We start from the raw sequence: 19919 nt of genomic DNA, 5'->3' as shown, positions 1-19919 counted from the left end.
GGACAAAGTTTGCGAAAAATCCGATCTTTCAGAACGTGATGACGTAATTTCGTTATGATGGCACTATATTCAGGCTAGTAGCCAATAGCTTTGATGTAGGAATTTGATCTGAGCATGCGTGGCACTTGGTCCGATCAAAATTCTCTACACATGATCGGAGTATGTCTGATCGGCCCAGTTGGTCGGGAAATATTTCCAACATGTTGGGAAATTGGGTCCGACGGAATCAGTCCGATGCATACCACACACAGTCGGATTATCCGACGACACGGTCCGATAGGACACATTCCGACGGATTCTCCGACCGTGTGTACAAGGGCTAATACTTCTCTATTGTATCCCAGCCCCCCTCATTCTACTATAGTAGCCTAATCCTTCTCTATTGTATCCCAGCCCACCTCAGTCTGCTATGGTACCCTAATCCTTCTCTATTGTACCCCAGCCCCCTCATTCTACTATAGTACCCTAATACTTCTCTATTGTACCCCAGCCCCCTCATTCTACTATAGTACCCTAATACTTCTCTATTGTACCCCAGCCCCCTCATTCTACTATAGTAGCCTAATACTTCTCTATTGTATCCCAGCCCACCTCAGTCTGCTATGGTACCCTAATCCTTCTCTATTGTACCCCAGCCCCCTCATTCTACTATAGTACCCTAATCCTTCTCTATTGTACCCCAGCCCCCTCATTCTGCTAAGGTACCCTAATACTTCTCTATTGTATCCCAGCCCCCCTCATAATGCTATTGTACACTAATCCTTCTCTATTGTACCCGGCCCCCTCAGTCTGCTATGGTACCCTAATCCTTCTCTATTGTACCCCAGCCCCCTCATTCTGCTATGGTACCCTAATCCTTCTCTATTGTACCCCAGTCCCCTCATTCTGCTATGGTACCCTAATCTTTCTCTATTGTACCCCAGCCCCCCTCATTCTGCTTTAGTACCCTAATCCTTCTCTATTGTACCCCAGCCCCCTCATTCCTCTATGGTACCCTAATCCTTCTATTGTACCCCAGCCCCCCTCATTCTACTATAGTACCCTTAGCCCCTGTACACATGGTCGGAGATTTCCACAACCAAATCCGTCGTATTTTGCCCATCGGATCTTGTCCGAAACTGTTGCATACACACGGTCAGACAAAGTTGTCGAAAAATCCGATCTTTCAGAACGTGATGACGTAATTTCGTTATGATGGGACTACATTCAGGCTAGTAGCCAATAGCTTTGATGTAGGAATTTGATCTGAGCATGCGTGGCACTTGGTCCGATCAAAATTCTCTACACATGATCGGAGTATGTCTGATCGGCCCAGTTGGTCGGGAAATATTTCCAACATGTTGGAAAATTGGGTCCGACGGAATCAGTCCGATGCATACCACACACAGTCGGATTATCCGACGACACGGTCCGATAGGACACATTCCAATGGATTCTCCGACCGTGTGTACAAGGGCTAATACTTCTCTATTGTATCCCAGCCCCCCTCAGTCTGCTACGGTACCCTAATCCTTCTCTATTGTACCCCAGCCCCCTCATTCTACTATAGTACCCTAATACTTCTCTATTTTCCCCCGGCCCCCTCATTCTGCTTTAGTACCCTAATCCTTCTCTATTGTACCCCAGCCCCCTCATTCTACTATAGTAGCCTAATCCTTCTCTATTGTATCCCAGCCCACCTCAGTCTGCTATGGTACCCTAATCCTTCTCTATTGTATCCCAGCCCCCTCATTCTACTATAGTACCCTAATACTTCTCTATTGTATCCCAGCCCCCCTCATAATGCTATAGTACCCTAATCCTTCTCTATTGTACCCCAGCCCCCTCATTCTACTATAGTACCCTAATACTTCTCTATTGTATCCCAGCCCCCCTCATAATGCTATTGTACACTAATCCTTCTCTATTGTACCCCAGCCCCCTCATTCTACTATAGTACCCTAATACTTCTCTATTGTACCCCAGCCCCCTCATTCTGCTAAGGTACCCTAATACTTCTCTATTGTATCCCAGCCCCCCTCATAATGCTATTGTACACTAATCCTTCTCTATTGTACCCCAGCCCCCTCATTCTACTATAGTACCCTAATCCTTCTCTATTGTACCCCAGCCCCCTCATTCTGCTAAGGTACCCTAATACTTCTCTATTGTATCCCAGCCCCCCTCATAATGCTATTGTACACTAATCCTTCTCTATTGAACCCGGCCCCCTCAGTCTGCTATGGTACCCTAATCCTTCTCTATTGTACCCCAGCCCCCTCATTCTGCTAAGGTACCCTAATACTTCTCTATTGTATCCCAGCCCCCCTCATAATGCTATTGTACACTAATCCTTCTCTATTGTACCCGGCCCCCTCAGTCTGCTATGGTACCCTAATCCTTCTCTATTGTACCCCAGCTCCCTCATTCTGCTATGGTACCCTAATCCTTCTCTATTGTACCCCAGTCCCCTCATTCTGCTATGGTACCCTAATCCTTCTCTATTGTACCCCAGCCCCCCTCATTCTGCTTTAGTACCCTAATCCTTCTCTATTGTACCCCAGCCCCCTCATTCCTCTATGGTACCCTAATCCTTCTATTGTGCCCCAGCCCCCCTCATTCTACTATAGTACCCTTAGCCCCTGTACACATGGTCGGAGATTTCCACAACCAAATCCATCGTATTTTGCCCATCGGATCTTGTCCGAAACTGTTGCATACACACGGTCAGACAAAGTTGGCGAAAAATCTGATCTTTCAGAACGTGATGACGTAATTTCGTTATGATGGGACTACATTCAGGCTAGTAGCCAATAGCTTTGATGTAGGAATTTGATCTGAGCATGCGTGGCACTTGGTCCGATCAAAATTCTCTACACATGATCGGAGTATGTCTGATCGGCCCAGTTGGTCGGGAAATATTTCCAACATGTTGGAAAATTGGGTCAGACGGAATCAGTCCGATGCATACCACACACAGTCGGATTATCCGACGACACGGTCCGATAGGACACATTCCGATGGATTCTCCGACCGTGTGTACAAGGGTTAATACTTCTCTATTGTACCCCAGCCCCCCTCAGTCTGCTATGGTATCCTAATCCTTCTCTATTGTACCCCAGCCCCCTCATTCTTCTATGGTACCCTAATCCTTCTCTATTGTACCCCAGCCCCCTCATTCTGCTATGGTACCCTAATACTTCTCTATTGTATCCCAGCCCCCCTCATAATGCTATTGTACACTAATCCTTCTCTATTGTACCCAGCCCCCCTCATTCTGCTATGGTACCCTAATCCTTCTCTATTGTACCCCAGCCCCCCTCATAATGCTATTGTACACTAATCCTTCTCTATTGTACCCCAGCCCCCCTCATTCTCATTCTAATCTCCCCCTTCTCTGTCTCCGTACATGGATATCCCCTCCTCCTGTCTCTTTACACAGATATCCCCTCTCTGTCTCTGTACATGGATACCCTTACCTCTGTCTCTTTACACAGATATCCCCTGTCTGTCTGTCTCTGTACGCAGATATTCCACCAGCCTACTGGGACCCTTAGTCTTCCATGCCAGCCTTCTGGGACCCCTCCCCCACTGGTCTGCTGGAACCCATAATCCTCCCTGCCAGGACCTCTAGTCCTTCCTGCCAGCCTCCTCGGACCCCTCATCCCCCCCAATGGCACACAAAGACCCCCAGTCTTCCACCCTGCTGGGACCTTTGGTTCTCCCCACTGGCTCACTCTGACATTTAGTCCTTCCTACCAACATTTTGGGATCCCTATTCCTCCGTACTTGCTAGATAGAACACCTAGTTTATTCCACCGGCTTGCTGGGACCCCTAATCTTCCATGTTAGCCTTCTAGGACCTCTAGTTCTCCCCACTGGCCAGTTAGGCTTTTGGGGCCCCTAGTCCACCCCATTTGACCACTGTGACCCCGGCCCTTTCTGCTGGCCTTCTGGGACCCACAGTCCCTCCCCCCCCTGGAACCTAGTCCTCTACACTTGCCCACCAGGACTCACAGTCCTCCGTGATGGCCTTCTGGGACCCCTAGATCCATCAATACAAGCCGGTATCCTATGTACACAGACTAAAAGCTTATACACGATCAGCTTTAGCTACCAGGGAAGGCAGTCCCTGAGTTTGGAGGGTGAAAGAGCTGGTAACACACCGCTCAAAGCCACCTGTGAGGATCTGATGAGCTTCTAAAGAGATCCTTGTGCCTGCCTGGTCCACAGCCAGGTAAATCCAATGGAAACAAAGAAGAATGGCGGCACATCCGGAAGTAAAATCAAAAGAATGTATTGAAAGTCCATAAAATCAAGCGAACATGACAAACATCAGTCCAGAAAAGGTGCTCAGTGGACGCGTTTCACACAGACGCGCTTACTCATCACTCCTTTGTGAAACGCGTCCACTGAGCACACCGGGTGTGCTGCCATTCTTGTTTCCATTTGATTTCCTGGAGTGCTTTAGTAGGAGATACATTTCCCCGTGCGACGTGGCTCCCAAACAAAATTGACGTCCTTTTTCCCCACAAATAGGGCTTTCTTTTGGTGGCATTTGATCACCGCGGCGATCGAGTCCACGGGACCCGCGATTGGACTCATGGAGGTCCCGACCGGCTCGCACGCGATGGCACGGCGGAAAATTCAAAGGGACATACCTGTACACCCTTATGCCTGTCCGTGCCATTCTGCCAACGTACATCGTCGTGCGTTGGTTGGGCAGCGGTTAAAGTGGAAGTAAAGTCTATTTTTGCACTTTGCCTATATTAAGGCTTACCTGTAGGTACCGTAAATATCTCCTGAACCTGTACTGTTTAGGAGATATTCACACTGCATGCAGCCGATGATGTCGCAGGTGCATACTCTCTGAAGGAACGGCATACCCGTGCCGTCCCTTCAGAGCACCGCGCCGCAGTCTGTGACTCCGGTGAATGCTGAGAGTGATGATCGAGAGCTGATCGGCATTCTTTTTTTAGGTCAGGCCCTATCGACAGAAGCCAGCTGAATGGCCAGCTTCCGTCCGGCCAGAGTACACATGGGCCGAACGTCGCCCGACATTCAGCCCATGTGTACTAGGCTTTAAATGTGATGGAGCACAGTTTATGCTTGCTTGGTGTAGTTGCAAGGACACGGTCTGGCATGAGAGAGGCATTGCATACACAGAAGGCTCATACATGTGGTAATAGACATCTGTTGCAGTGAATCCTGGCATACAGTATGTTGGATAAAGTGTCTAACTATGGGAGAAAAGGGGAAGGTGAAAAGATAACAGGGGCTACTCCAAACCCTGTGGATTCTAGATCACCTCAAGGGTTCTTAGGACTATTACGGTACCCAATAATGACTATAACCCAATAATAACTATGGGATTTATTTAAAGAGGGATTCCACCTAAAAAAAAAATATTAAAAGCCAGCAGCTATAAATACTACAGCTGCTGACTTTTAATAAATGGACACTCACCTGTCCCGGGTTCCAGCGATGCCGGCAGCCGAGGCCGAACGATCGCTCGGCCCTCGGCTGCTGCCGCCACCATTCTAGGTGAGGGAATCAGGAAGTGAAGCGAATCGGCTTCACTTCCCGGTTCCCTACTGCGCATGCGCGACTTGCGCCACGCAATAGGAAATCTCCGCGCTGTCACTGGGACCCGTGTGTGTCCCAGCAGACAGCGCGGCAGGACAGGAAATGGCGTAGACTCCCACGGGAGTCTATGCCCGGAAGTGGGTGAAAATACCTGTCTTTGACAGGTATCTCCACCCCCCTCCCCCCTGAAAGGTGTCAATTGTGACACCGGAGGGGGGAAGGGATCCGATCAGCGGAGGTTCCACTTTAGGGTGGAATCCCGCTTTAACCTCCCTAGCGGTATGATTATTTATGACTTTAGGTGCTGAAAGCGGTACAATTATTTTGCATGGAAATTTGGCATTTTATATTGTAGTCCTTGTACACACGGTTGGAGATTCCGACGGAATGTGTCCGATTGGACCGATTTGTCGGATATTCCGACTGTTTGTGGTCTCCATCGAACTGTTTCCGTCGGAGCATCCGACGGACCAAGTTTTCCAACTTCTTGGTAACATTTTCCGACAAAATGCTCCAATCGGACATACTCCGATCATGTGTAGAGAATTCCGTTCAGACAAAGTGCCACACATGCTCAGAACAAATTTCTGCACCAAAGCTATTGGCTACTAGCGTGAACGTAGTCCCGTCGTAACGAAATAACGTCATCACGTCAGATTTTCCGACAACTTTGTCCGACCGTGTGTATGCAACAGTTTCGGACAAAATCCGACGGATTTGGTTGTCGGAATCTCCGACCGTGTGTACAAGGGCTTAGGAATAACTCACTTAAATCTGTTGAAACAAGAGTCTAGTAGACATCCCGGGTACGATAAAGTTTATAATATAATAAATAACTATAAATAATGATAACAAATAATAATAAAAATTATTCAATAATGTAATCAAATCCAAAAACACTGAAATTTGCTCATTTGCAGAATTGTTTCGCTGTCATTAGATTTAGTGTTTGATGACGGATCTCCCCACAAATCGCTATGGCTCAATTGTGCAAATGATTCTAATTTATTATCGCTGTTTTCTAGCTTGTCTAAAATCACTTTTGACATAAAAGGGACACTTTTTGGTTTCTATGGACAATCTCCAAATTGCAGGCAGAAAAAAACAGTATTTATAATATAAAAGTGCATGCAGGGCTCTGCACAGACCACTAGGGACAAAGGGGGTGTATATTTTTATATACAGTACTGTATGTATATTGTGTATTTTTACTTTTTTGAATTTGGCGCCAATCTCCGCTCCCGTGCGCCATAACGTCGCAGGGAAAGGAGCTCGGCGGCACTCGGGCACTGTGTGAATCGAGCGGAGGACACACAGCGGGGATGACATCGCTGGATCCAGGGGACCATGTAAGTAACTCTCCCTGTATCCAGCGATGCGATCCCGAGTCTGGCTCGGGGGTTACCGCTAGTGGTACTGAAATCCCAACCCGAGCCAGACTCGGGATTCCCGCCAAGGATGTTAAAGCGGTTCTGCACCTATAATAAAAATATTAAAAGCCAGCAGCTACTAATATTGCAGCTGCTGACTTTTAATAAAATCACACTTACCTGTCCCAGGGTCCAGCGATGTCGGCGGCAGATGACGAGCGAGCGCTCGTCTCGCTGCTGCCCCCGCTGCCATTCTCTGTCAGGGAATCGGGAAGTGAAGCATTACAACTTCACTGCCCGGTTCCCTACTGCGCACCGGAGGGGGGGAGGGATCAGATTAGCGGAACTTCCCCTTTAGGGTGAAGAACCGCTTTAATAAAACTGAAAAGTGAAAAGTCTGGTGCACCTCTGCATAGAAACCAATCAGCTTCCGGGTTTTATTGTGAAAGAGTAACTGAACAAGCTGAAGTTAGAAGTTGATTGGCTACCATGCACAGCTGCACCAGATTTTGCACTCTCCAGTATTAGTAAATCAACCCCTTTGAGTCATTTTTGGGGTTTAAATTAAAATACTCCTCCGGTTATGATTCCCCCCGACATTCAAGCCAACAAAAAGACAGACATTGGCACAAACAATATAACCTTTATTTCATCGGCTACAAAAATTCTGTCACACTTCAATTCAGACAATAACAGCCTGCAGCTACTGGTGAACCGCAAGTCCCAGCAGGCAGGATACCTTGTTTTTTTTTTTTAAGGTTTGCACAGACAGAATGTTTCAAAAACACGTCTAAGGATAGAAATATGGATGGGAAATTTGCCCAACTGGTTTTTTATCTTTCCAATATTTTTATTCAAATTTTTCCACTAAGAAAATACAATTACAGTATCTGGCATCATCGAGACACAGAGGTTCCAACAGTTTTTTTAAAAGGTGGAATCGTCCTAAGCATGGCCAGCTTCCATATTTCTATGCTCAAAGATCCACTTTAATCTCAGACCCGAAATCCAGGCTCGGAGGCTGTATACGGGCCTTGGGTTGGATCCAGCATGGACGTGTTCAATAAAGAGGACTGACAAGGCAATCTGACGCCAAACTAGCAAAGGCCGCCGTATGATTGGAGCAAACTCCTCTTCTGCATGGAGCCCCCAAACATTGAGACTTGGAGGTCGAAAGTTGGATCTTGGCGTTCCCCACATTCCGCAATGTGTGTGAGTCTGCAGGTAACATGTATTGCATTATAGAACGTGGGGTGCCTGGGATGTAAGTTGAAATTTGCAGACTTTTCTAGGTTTGGGGTAGACATAGAAGGGTTAGTGAGGTGGGACAAGGGGGTATTTCAGACTGCCATTTATTTTCTAATGACCGGTTCAGTTTAATTAAAGTGGAAGTAAACCCTTCTATCGTTTTCAATCAAGGAAGCTGCCATCTTGGCCTCTAATAATTCTTCAACTGCCATAATACTGCACATGTGATCAGTTATGACACCAGCCATTGGATGGTTTGAAATTTTGGTTGAGAGCACAACCAATGTGAAAGTTAACATTTCCGGCATGCCGGGAATGTAAGTGTTTTTTGAAACTGGGTTTACTCCCGCTTTAAGCAACCTTAAACCTGGGGCAGGACCATAACACTCCTATAGAATGCTGTTCTAGATTGGCAAAACAATGGCTTTGTGTCTACCCCATCTGTAGCCCCTCTGTAGGCAGATGTTTTAGGATTTGCAGGTGTCAGTTTGTCAGTCTCTATACGATCTGCATTGGTAAGTAATTTGCGAGTTCTTAGCTCAGGTCCATAACCTCTGTGCTGCACATGGACGTGGAGTCTTTCTGGATGCTCTCAAACAGGGACGCCAGCTCTGGATTGGCTCTGATCTGCGACAGGAACTCCGCCATGGTCTGGCTGTTCTGCACCTCCGGGATGGTGAGTAGAGCACTGATGGTTCTCAGGGCCGATCGCTTCAGCTCATCTTGTTTTTCAAACTCTTGTTTCACAGATCCGGCCTTCACCTAGAGGAAGATGGTGGATGGTCTTGGTTAAAGAATGGCTAACAATCTGCTAGTAGAGTAGCACATGTTTTTTTTTTTCTCCCCCTACTTACCTGTAGTGCTCTTCAAAGCACATACTCACCCGCACAGCGAATCCGGCGTTATTCCTCCGCACAGTGGCGTAACTAGAACCTTCAGGGCCCCGATGCAAGAAACCATGAAGGGCCCCTCTGAACCCCAGCCAGGGCCCTTCCCTCCGAGTCCGGGGGTGGAACTCCAGGGCGTGGTCAAAGGTATGACCTTCGTGAGCCCTGTAGTTCCACCACTGGTATCAGTAGTTTTTATTTATTTTTTTACATTTTTGGGGGACTGTCCGTAGGCAGGATTGGGTCCCCGTCCCCAGAAGAGATGAGGTCCTTTTCTCCAGGGCAGATGAAGTTACTGCCCCCAGGTGAGAAGGGGTCCCTGTCCCCAGGGGAGGTGGGGGTCCCTGTCTCCACGTGAGAAGGGGTCCCTGTCCCCTGGGGGATATGGAGGTGGTATGTAATAGTGTGTGCTAGCTGCCTATGCTGCTTCCGGACATATGTAGAGGGGGCTGCATGGGCCCCCTGCATCACAGGGCGCAGTTGCAGTCGCGACTGCTGCACCCCCTATAGTTACGCCCCTGCCTCCGCAATCCACTATTCAGTAGCCACACAGTGGGTCCTATGCCACCATCTTGGTCCTCTTCAGCTGACTGTCTCCTGGTGTGGGCAGCCATCCAGGGGCAGACTGACAACACATGGGGCCCCCAGGCAATAGGAGATTATGGGGCCCCCAGGCAATAGATTATGGGGCCACACAGTATACACACACACACACACACAGACACACAATATACACACAGAGAATACACACACTGAAAAGGTACTGGAGAGGCGGGGCAGATATAATCTTGGGGATTTAAAAAAAAAAAACTCAGATTTTTACATACTGTCCCTGGTTTTATTGAGGCTGGCAACCCTGATGGGGCCCCTTAGGAGCATGGGGCCCTTGGGCAGTGCCCGAATGGTCAGTCCGCCCCTGCAGCCATCTACAATGACATGCTGGACCCCCCTTCTAGCCACTCTGTGTAATAATCCTGTAGCCTCCTGGGAAATGTGATGTAAGTATCCCAGGAGACTGCAGGATTGGGATATATATGTTATTCTGGCCTAAGCTGAAATGGTGGTGGGGGGGCTGGGCTAACAATTAAAAAAATAAATAAACAAATCCAGCAATTTGAAATGATGAAGGCACAAGCACTCTGTAAAAGAAGAGTGGTAATACTTGCCTGTACAGCAAACGGTGAGCACAATATTTTGCTCAGTTTAGGAGCTATGGCCATCGCTGGCTTCCATCCACCTTGGGTGTGTCGGGTGGCTGGTCCCCCTACCAAGTCCCATGGTTTCATCTGCTGGTCACTTTAGAACAGGTGTCAGAAGTGGTCGATCACAGCCAAATCATTTGTAGATTGCAATGTTAGAAGTGGCCACCGCCTCTCAAACCAAAGCGGCAATAGCAGAGCCAGGGGAAGTAGTAGATGTCTATTCAGCTTTGGTAGGTCATATGACCCAGCTGAGGATAAACATGGAAGGACTTCCCCCACCCTGCTGTGTTCTGTTGCATCTGAGGTCTGGTAAATGCATTATACAGTGGGAGGGGGAAATTTGTGCTGTGGCAATTTTAACTTGGGGGGATGTAGAGATTTGTAATGGAAGTTGGTTATTTTTGCTTGAGAGGGAGATTTTTTTAAAGTTACTCCTGACCTCTGCACTGTGTGTTACACACCACTGACCCCTGCACTCTGTGTGTTACACACTACTGACCTCTGCACTGTGTGTTACGCTCTACTGACCACTGCACTGTGTGTTACGCTCTACTGACCTCTGCACTGTGTTACGCTCTACTGACCTCTGCACTGTGTGTGTTACACACCACTGACCTCTGCGCTGTGTGTTACGCACCACTGACCTCTGCACTGTGTGTTACACACCACTGACCTCTGCACTGTGTGTTACACACCACTGACCTCTGCACTGTGTGTTACGCTCTACTGACCTCTGCACTGTGTGTTACGCTCTACTGACCTCTGCACTGTGTGTTACGCACCACTGACCTCTGCACTGTGTGTTACGCACCACTGACCTCTGCACTGTGTGTTACGCTCTACTGACCTCTGCACTGTGTGTTACGCTCTACTGACCTCTGCACTGTGTGTTAAGCACTACTGACCTCTGTACTCTGATACTCCTGACCCCTGCACTGTGCATTAAGAAGTAATCACCTTAGTATTCTTTTCTGTACTACTGATCCCTGCACTCTGTGATACTACTGACTCCTGCACCATGTGTCACATACTGCTGACCTCTGCACTCTGTCATACTACTGACCCTTGCACTGTTGTATTATATACTAATGGCCTTGGCTCTCTTTTATATACTACTGACCCTTTCACTATTTGTCACATACTACTGACCCTTGCACTATGCATCACATACTATTGACCTCTGCACACTTTGATACCCCTGAACCCCTGCACTGTGCATTATATACTACTGACCCTGGCACTCTTTTACATACTACTGACCCCTGCACTCTGTGTTACCGACTACTGCATTCTGCACTCATTTTTCCTGAACTCTGCATTATTTACTATTGACTTCTGAACTCTCCAAACCTTTTCAACATTTTGATGAAGTTTTGGTAGGTCATCTCCTTAAAAAAAAATAAGTGTCCTGCACCCAGGTGATCTCTGCTCCCCTCCATGCTGTTCTGATAATGAATGAATGAAATACTTGTATAGCGCACAATGGGAACTGAATCGCCTCTAGATCTCCAGTGCTCCAGGGTTGCCCCCCCCCTGCTATAGAACTCAGTAGTGATGTTGGGGTGGGTGCATCTAACCAATGTGTAGTGGGGGGACCAGATGGAACTCTTGAATACAACAAAGACTGGAGTCATCGGACAGCACACCACAAGCTGACTGTTCCTTCGTTAGACTAGTAATGGGGTTACTGGGTAAAATTACTGCTTATAGAAAAATATCTCAACATGTTCTTCAGTCACGGCACACGTATGCAAAACCTCCACCCCGCCGCCCCAGTCTAAAATGTAAAATATGTAAATGTTACCATCAGTGGAGCCTGAGCTTGGGACGATACACACAACGGAGTGTCCCCTCCTTCATGCCATCACATCAGAGGCCCCCATAGGTGTGCGCAGACTATTGCATTAGGGTGTGCACCCCCAGGCTCAAACACACACTACTGATCACTCACAGTGTTCATTCAGAAAGAGAAGGGGCTGGTAAATTACATATTTTACTGGCCCCTTTCCCCATTCATCCTAAAACATCCCCACAGCAACAGCCGATGGGAGAGGAGAGGAATGGAAGCCGGAAACACTGCAGGGGGCGAGGGGGGAGCCAGGGCAGTAGGGGAAATCTGTGCTGCACAGGGTGATTAGGGTGTGCCTGGGCACACCTGGCACACCCTGTGCGCACGCCTATGCAGGCCCCATTGTACATAAAAGCCCCTCCAACACATCAGAGTCCCCTCCTAATCACAGAAAGAGTCCCTTATTCCCATCAGAGCTCTTCTTTACAGCTCCAGCAGTATGGTAGAAGGCAGGGCTGGTCTGCACAGAGGCGCACCTTTCATCCTTTCCTAAATGGGGGGGGGGGGGCACTGCTTGCCACCTGTTTTGGAGCAGCATCATGCATTACCATAGTGCAGGCCAGCCACCTGACAGCACCAAAGCAGCAAATCATACGGTGCATTTTGCCTCTAGGTGCCATTGGTTGGTATCATGCTGGCAGCTGGCCTGTCCGCACCATGGCAACTCAAAGCTGATCCAGGAAAAAGTGTCTCCCGTGCTTGTGCCGCCCTGCGCAACTCCAAATGTAAATGCCTGGCTGTTGCTGCTGACTTCAAAGCTTTCTAAATGTCCCAGGATAAATGTGCAAGTAAAGTCACCATGGAGTCAACATTCTTAATCCACAAGCTTTCCACAGCTCAGTGGCTTTAAAATATTGAGGTTGTTGGATCAGGACGACCGACAAATAGTCTTTTCAGAAAGACAGGTCAACAACAGCCTATAGTACCTATTTCTTCAGTACACGTTTCCTTTAAGCCCTTGTACACACGTAGTCTCAACATAGTCCCGTCGTAGCGAAATAACGTCATCGCGTTACGAACGATCGGATTTTCCGACAACTTTGTCCGACCGTGTGTATGCAAAACCAGTTTCACACAAAATCCGTTGGACAAAATCCGACAGATTTTGTTGTCGGAATGTCCGACAACAAAATCTGTCGGATTTTGTCCAACGGATTTTGTCCGAAACTCGTGTTGCATACACACGGTCGGACAAAGTTGTCGGAAAATCCGATCGTTCGTAACGCGATGACGTTATTTAGTTACGACGGGACTACGTTCAGGCTAGTAGCCAATAGCTTTGGTCTCGTAATTTGACCTGAGCATGCGTGGCACTTTGTCCGATTGGAATTCTCTACAAAAGATTGGACAAAGTCCGATCGGACCATGTTGTGGGAAGATTTTATAGCCCAGCTCTAAAACTTTGTCGGTCGGATATTCAGACGGAAACAGTCCGATGGAGCCCACACACGGTCGGATTATCCGACAACAAGGTCCGATCGGACATTTTCTGTTGGAATGTCTGACCGTGTGTACAAGGGCTAAGACTATGGTGTCATCCAGCGACCAGGTGCTGGGCTTTTATCCTCTGATCTCAGGCTCGGGGTGGTAAGTGGACATGGAGCATGTACTACATACCTTAGTGGTACAGGTGACACGTAGCGGCTCGATCAGCTGGTCTAGGCGCTGGAGCACTGCACTGGGGCACAGACTAGACAGACGTGTGAGGATGATGAAGGTGAGCATCTGCAAAAGATCATAATGTGCTGCAATCACAAAGTCCATTTAATAAAGAACACCTGTCATGCACACACATTGAAGACGTCCTGCACCTGACGTCTGCACTGGCATCATTTTGCTTTGATGTTAGTATAAAGCCTCGTACACACGTGGCCAACAAAACCGCGGACTTTTGTCAGAAGGGTGTTGGCCCAGATCCCCAGATGATGCCTGTTTAGGAGAAACGCGTCGGGAAGGGCTCGTTGATGCCACTGCGTTGCCAGATTTTATTTCCATGCTTGTATTTGCCTGTAATATGTGAGTACCCATTTACACTTTTAATGGTAATAAAAGTTTTAAACGGTATTTCACTATGAGGCTGTATTTTCTTTTTGGCCTATAATATACGTGGAAGAATCTCTGTCCTCAGTCACCCCAAAAGGTGGATAGCCACTTCATCTATTTTTGGGTCATCTCTCTGTCTACTCTGGTACCCCTGAGAAGTTACAAGTTTTGCCAGCTGTTTTTTCGTGTGGATTTACATCAATAAACTCGTGTGCCTCACTAGGTATATACCTAACTGGGACCATTACATCTGGTAAGCCTCCTCTCAAGTGGTGGTGGATTTCTGCAAAGTATTCACTGAAGTCACTATAACTTCTCAAGATATTGCACTTTGTCACCATATTGTTTCACTTATGGACTCTTAACACGTTCACCTTGGTGGATATACGTATATCAATTTTTTATTTTATTTTTATTTTTTTTTGTTTTTGGATATAGTGTTGTCTAAAACATAGAATCATTAATAGTGTTAATTTATGCAGAGTTGTTTTCACTATTATAGTTGATTATATTATTTACACTGGTAAAAGATTATATAGATATTGTCATAATCTAAGCGCTGCACCTTTTTTTATTATTTCACCATTTTGTTGGCCCAAACATGTCTTGCATACACACAATTGTTGGCCAGCAATCACGAAACGTAGTGACGTACTACATGGTTTTTCAGCTCTTTAGCGCCACCCTTTGGGCTCCTTCTGCTAATTTCGTGTTCGGTGGGCACTGATAGGCTGCATTGGTGGGCACTGATAGGCTGCATTGGTGGGCACTGATAGGCTGCACTGGTGGGCACTGATAGGCATAGTTAAGGCGGCACTAATAGGCACAGATAAGGCGGCACCGATGGGCACAGATAAGGCGGCACTGATGAGCAAAGATGGGCACAGATAAGGTGGCACGGATGGGTGGCACTAAGGGGCACTGATAGGTACCACTGATAGATGGGACTGATGGGCACTGATAGGTGGCTCTGATAGATGGCACTGATGGGCGGCACTGATGGGCACTGGTAGATGACACTGATGGGCACGGATATGTGGCACTGGGGTGCAGCACCTTTGTTGAGGCAGATTGTGGGCACTGCTGGGTGGGACTGCTGGGTGGCACTGTGGGCACTGCTGGGTGGCACTGTGGGCACTGCTGGGTGGCACTGTGGGCACTGCTGGGGGGCACTTATTTTTTAATGATGTTTAGTGATGAGGGGGCAGGTGGGCACTGGCAGGGGGCAGGTGGGCACTGGCAGGGCTAGCCGTGATCGGGACTGATGTCCCAATCACAGCCGCCGGTGATCGGCTCTTTTTTTTTTCTCCTCGTGCTGTCAGCGCGAGGAGGAATAATAGCCGATTACCGGATCCGTTATATCACATGATCAGCTGTCATTGGCTGACAGCTCATCACGTGATAAGGGTTTGGGATCGACCCCTTGCTCGGATTGGTGATCAGGTGAGTCTCATAGACTCGCCGATCACAGAGCACACCGCGCGCGCCCCTCAGGGGGCGCGCAGGGCGCTCGTGCACAGGACGACGTCAATAGACGTAGTCCCGGCAAAGGAGATCCGCGCTGTAGCCGTCATTCGGCTATAGCGCGGGTCTCAAGTGGTTAAAGAAGAAGAGAATTGTGCGCTGCATTTCCAGATTTCACAATTTGCTGCTTCACGAATGTTAATTCTCCATTACGAACGCTAGTTTACAAGACCGACCGCTTGTGTACACACGCTTGGAAAATCCAACAGCATTTGACCGCGGAAAATTTTAAAACCTGTAATCCAGCATTTGTCCGCGGAAAATCTGACAACAATTGTCCGATGGAGCGTACACACGGTCGGATTTTCCGCCAACAGCCTGTGTTCACAAATTTCCCTTCGGAAAAGCCAATCGTGTGTATGAGGCTTTAGCCCTTGTACACACGGTCGGAGATTCCGACGGAATGTTTCCTATCGGACCGTTTTGTCGGATATTCCGACTGTGTGTGGTCTGCATCAGACTGTTTCCATCGGAATATCCGACGGACCAACTTTTCCAACTTGCCGGTAAAATTTTCCGACAAAATGCTCCGATCGGACATACTGCGATCATGTGTAGGCTACTCCGACGGACAAAGTGCCACGCATGCTCAGATCAAATTCCTAGACCAAAGCTATTGTCTACTAGCCTGAACGTAGTCCCATCGTAACGAAATAACGTCATCATGTTATGTACAATCGGATTTTCCGACAACTGAGTCCGACCGTGTGTATGCAACATCACTTCCGGACCTCTTCTGGAATTAATCCGACGGATTTGGTTGCCGGAATCTCCAACCATGTGTACGGGGGCTAAGAGTTGTCGGTTTTCAAATAAAACAAGGCATTTTGTTGGTCAACATGGAAAATCGTACCGGATTTTGATGGACAACTATGGTTAACCTCATTGGCCTCTGCACACTAGGCATTGCATTAGCACACGCGTGTTAATGTAGCATGTTCATTGCATGTTAAGGCAGCCCATTCATTTTCAAAGGGCTGGCAAAAAAACGTAATGCATCTTTTGTTCTAAGTCTGGGTTCACATATATGCCAATTGGATTTGTTTTACACTGCATCCGATTCGCATAACACGTGTTTACTGTCTTTCAGTGGAGCCGGTTCACACATGTCTGGGGTGGACAGAACTGGTGAACACAAATGCATAGGACGCCAGACTACAGACAGTGAAAAAGAAAAAAGGAAACATTTAGGGACTTTTAGGAGACCTAGACCTGGTAAGGTCACGTATGTCCATCCCTATGGGACTTTTAATGAAATCATGACCCGGTAAGGTCATGCATTTCCATCCCTTATATCGAGAGGAGGGGAGCAAGGAAGTTGGGACTTTGTATGAAGCACAGGATAGCGATTGGATAATTGAGGTTGAACGAGGGAATTTTTATTCACATCAATGGCTTGTAAGTATACATATACTGTTAGTATCAGAATAAATGGTAAATACAGTGACAAAAATATCCATAATAATACAATTGTCTCAGAATATGACAACTGGTGTCAAATAGTCGAATATTATACAAGGTAACAAAGCAGTAAATACAATCCTACAAAATTATCATGAGTAAAACTCTAATAAAATTCCGTAGTTCCACCAAGGCAGGGTTATATTAATTAGTAATTACAAGATAAAATTTGCAGGACCTAAGGCCTCACTGAGCCTGTAGTAGTAACGTAACTTGAAAATCTGGATGTGTGTAGATGGAAGCACGGCATTAAATATCTCTACGCGTTTCGTGGCTGACATGCCACTCATCAGGAGCATGCACGTGGTAGTCTAAAGTAAAAAGTAAAGTATCCAATCGCTATCCTGTGCTTCATACAAAGTCCCAACTTCCTTGCTCCCCTCCTCTCGAGACTACAGACGGTAGATGGACCTGATGTGAACCCAGCCTAAAACTGGAGCGCTCAGAATCTGGTGCAGCTGTGCATGTTAGCCAATCGGCTTCTAACTTCAGCTTGTTCAACTAGGCTTTGACAATAAGCCCTCGTTCACAGCGGGCCATACTGACAAGTGATTTGACACGTCAAATCGGATGCCAAATTGATGCCTATTTCCGGCAACGTCACGGATTCCCAAAAGTAGTTCCTGCACTACTTTTGGCGACTTCGGGGGCGATTTCAATAGACATGTGTGCATGAACCCGCACAGATGCCTCTGAAATCGCTCCCAAAGTCGGACTGAAATGTGGGTTTGTAATCATGTGAGTTCTACTGAACTCACACGATTTCAAATTCGCATTCAGTGTGAACCCAAACTAAAACCTGAAAGCTGATTGGTTTCTATGAGCAGCTTTAATAAATTCCCCCCATTGCATCTGCTATAACGAGCTTTTGCAGAAGATTTCGTTTTCTGCAGATTTTTTATGACTTTAAAATGAACACCTGCCTATTGAACTGAAAATTCAGCATTACAATTTTTGTGGCTCCTTCCTAGAGGAGTCATGGTACTGACCCGAATGTCATAGTGGTCTTTCAAGCCATCCTCCACGTGGTTCAGGTACTCATAAATATCCAGCTGGTCAAGGCAGCTCTCCAGTAAGGTGTACATGCATTCGAAGGCAGCTTTCCGAACATCCAATCCATCATCTACTGTGTGTTTAAAGGGACCCATCTCCACCTTAAAAATAAAACCAAGGTAAGTACACAAAAGACCTTTTTTGGGTAAACTGGAAAAAATTGCCAAACCAAATCAGCTTCTCCCTTTCAATGTCCCAAAGCAGTATGGCAAATTAAAAGGGTCACCTGATTTGTTGCTACCTAGAAAAAGCACTGTTTGTTTTTGTTTTTTTAATTAGTGGTGGTTAAATCTTCTCAAGGTCAAGTTGCTAATGATTCAGCAATTTTTATCAGATTTCGGCATACCTCAACTTAGTGCCGAATCCCACTAAAATCTATAGGGGGGGGGGGGGGGGGGAATAATGGGACATATGTGCCAATGAGTGCCCTTTCGGGGGTGATTGCTACAAGTGTAAAATTGGCCAGCAGCAGGAACATTTTTCAAATAGCAAGGCTAGGCCCAAATTTACTAGCGACAAAGAGCACAGGCTGGGGCTATACTACAAGAATTTACAATACTGTGGCGTATACAACAATGTAAAATTGGCGATCAGCAAGACAGATTAAAGCCGCGTACACACGGGCGGACTGTATGGCCAACTTAGTCCGTCAGACAATCCGACGGACAGTCCGTCCTACTTTCGAATGAACGGACTTGACCACACACGGATGAACAACAGTCCGTCGAAAGCTTGCGCGATGACGTGTACAGCACGTACGACGGGACTAGAAATAGGAAGTCCAATACACAGCAATGCAACCTTTCGCCGTGTAAATCCTTTCTGAGCATGCGCCATAATACTTAGTCCGTCGAACTAGCCTACTCACGAGCGGATTGTCCGCTGAAACCAAAGTTGGACGGACAATATTACGGAAATTCCGAAATACTTAGTCCGCCAGACTGCACGCTGAAAAAGTCCGCTGAAGCCCACACACGAGCGGACTGTCCGCTGAAATGTGTTTCGACGGACTAAGTTGGCCAGACAGTCCACCCGTGTGTACACGGCTTTAGTCAGGGATAACTACCCTAACTGGTGCATGCCTAACTTTTTTTTAAATCTCTGCGGATAGTTCATCTATACTCTTGAACCCACAGAATTTGCCTCAAATGGTAGCAGCAAAGCCAAACCTCATCCCTATTCTTTACAATTTGGTAAATCAGACCTATGTCATTAAAGAGTCTTCACCTCTCGGATCAGCTCCTTCCGAAGCTTCGTCTCATTGTACAGAGGAGGGAGGACACTGTTCAGCAACTTCCTGACCAAAGATGGCTTATTGTGCGCTGCAGAATTAAACATGACCAGAGCCACACGTCGCACGTTGGGGTCCGAGTCCTGCAGGGGTTTTAGGAAGTCTCCTGTGTATAGGGAAGAACAAAATATGTGTACACAGGGACCACAAACAATTTATATTATATATTTTTTTTCGTATGAATAGGTTCCTAGTGGTCTATCCTGGATTTATCCGCTCACCTATACAATTCTTCAGCAAGCTGTCAATGGGAGCTGGCTGGTCCGATATGGTGAACTTGATGGCTGTAATGACAGTACTTCGAGTATGAGCCGAACCTGTCAAGCACAAAGGCAAAGAGAGAGAACACAATACATGATTAATCAAGATTTATTAAATCATTATTTATATCTTTAATCTATATAATGCTGACAATGACTGGTGAGA

General features: G+C 47.0%; 1 protein-coding gene across 2 annotated transcripts in view; it reads right to left on the bottom strand.

Moving 5' to 3' along the window:
• Positions 1 to 7558: 7558 nt before the first annotated feature.
• Positions 7559 to 19919, bottom strand: part of LOC143927495 (cullin-associated NEDD8-dissociated protein 1-like) — a 37590-nt gene continuing 25229 nt past the window's right edge. For both annotated transcript variants that reach the window (XM_077451589.1, XM_077451591.1), the window contains 5 exons: positions 19715 to 19810; positions 19430 to 19599; positions 18139 to 18303; positions 13739 to 13846; positions 7559 to 8945 (listed from right to left, as the gene is read on the bottom strand). In XM_077451589.1, the coding sequence (XP_077307715.1) occupies positions 8718 to 8945; positions 13739 to 13846; positions 18139 to 18303; positions 19430 to 19599; positions 19715 to 19810 (767 nt within the window). In that variant the 3' untranslated portion in view covers positions 7559 to 8717. The remainder of the gene's footprint in view (positions 8946 to 13738; positions 13847 to 18138; positions 18304 to 19429; positions 19600 to 19714; positions 19811 to 19919) is intronic.

This window comes from Lithobates pipiens, unplaced genomic scaffold, assembly GCF_037356315.1.
Source record: "Lithobates pipiens isolate NorthernLeopardFrog02 unplaced genomic scaffold, aLitPip1_a1.2 Scaffold_23, whole genome shotgun sequence".
Lineage (NCBI taxonomy): Eukaryota > Metazoa > Chordata > Amphibia > Anura > Ranidae > Lithobates > Lithobates pipiens.
Note: the sequence above shows the minus strand (reverse complement) of the source record. Positions and strands in the feature narration are given on the sequence as shown.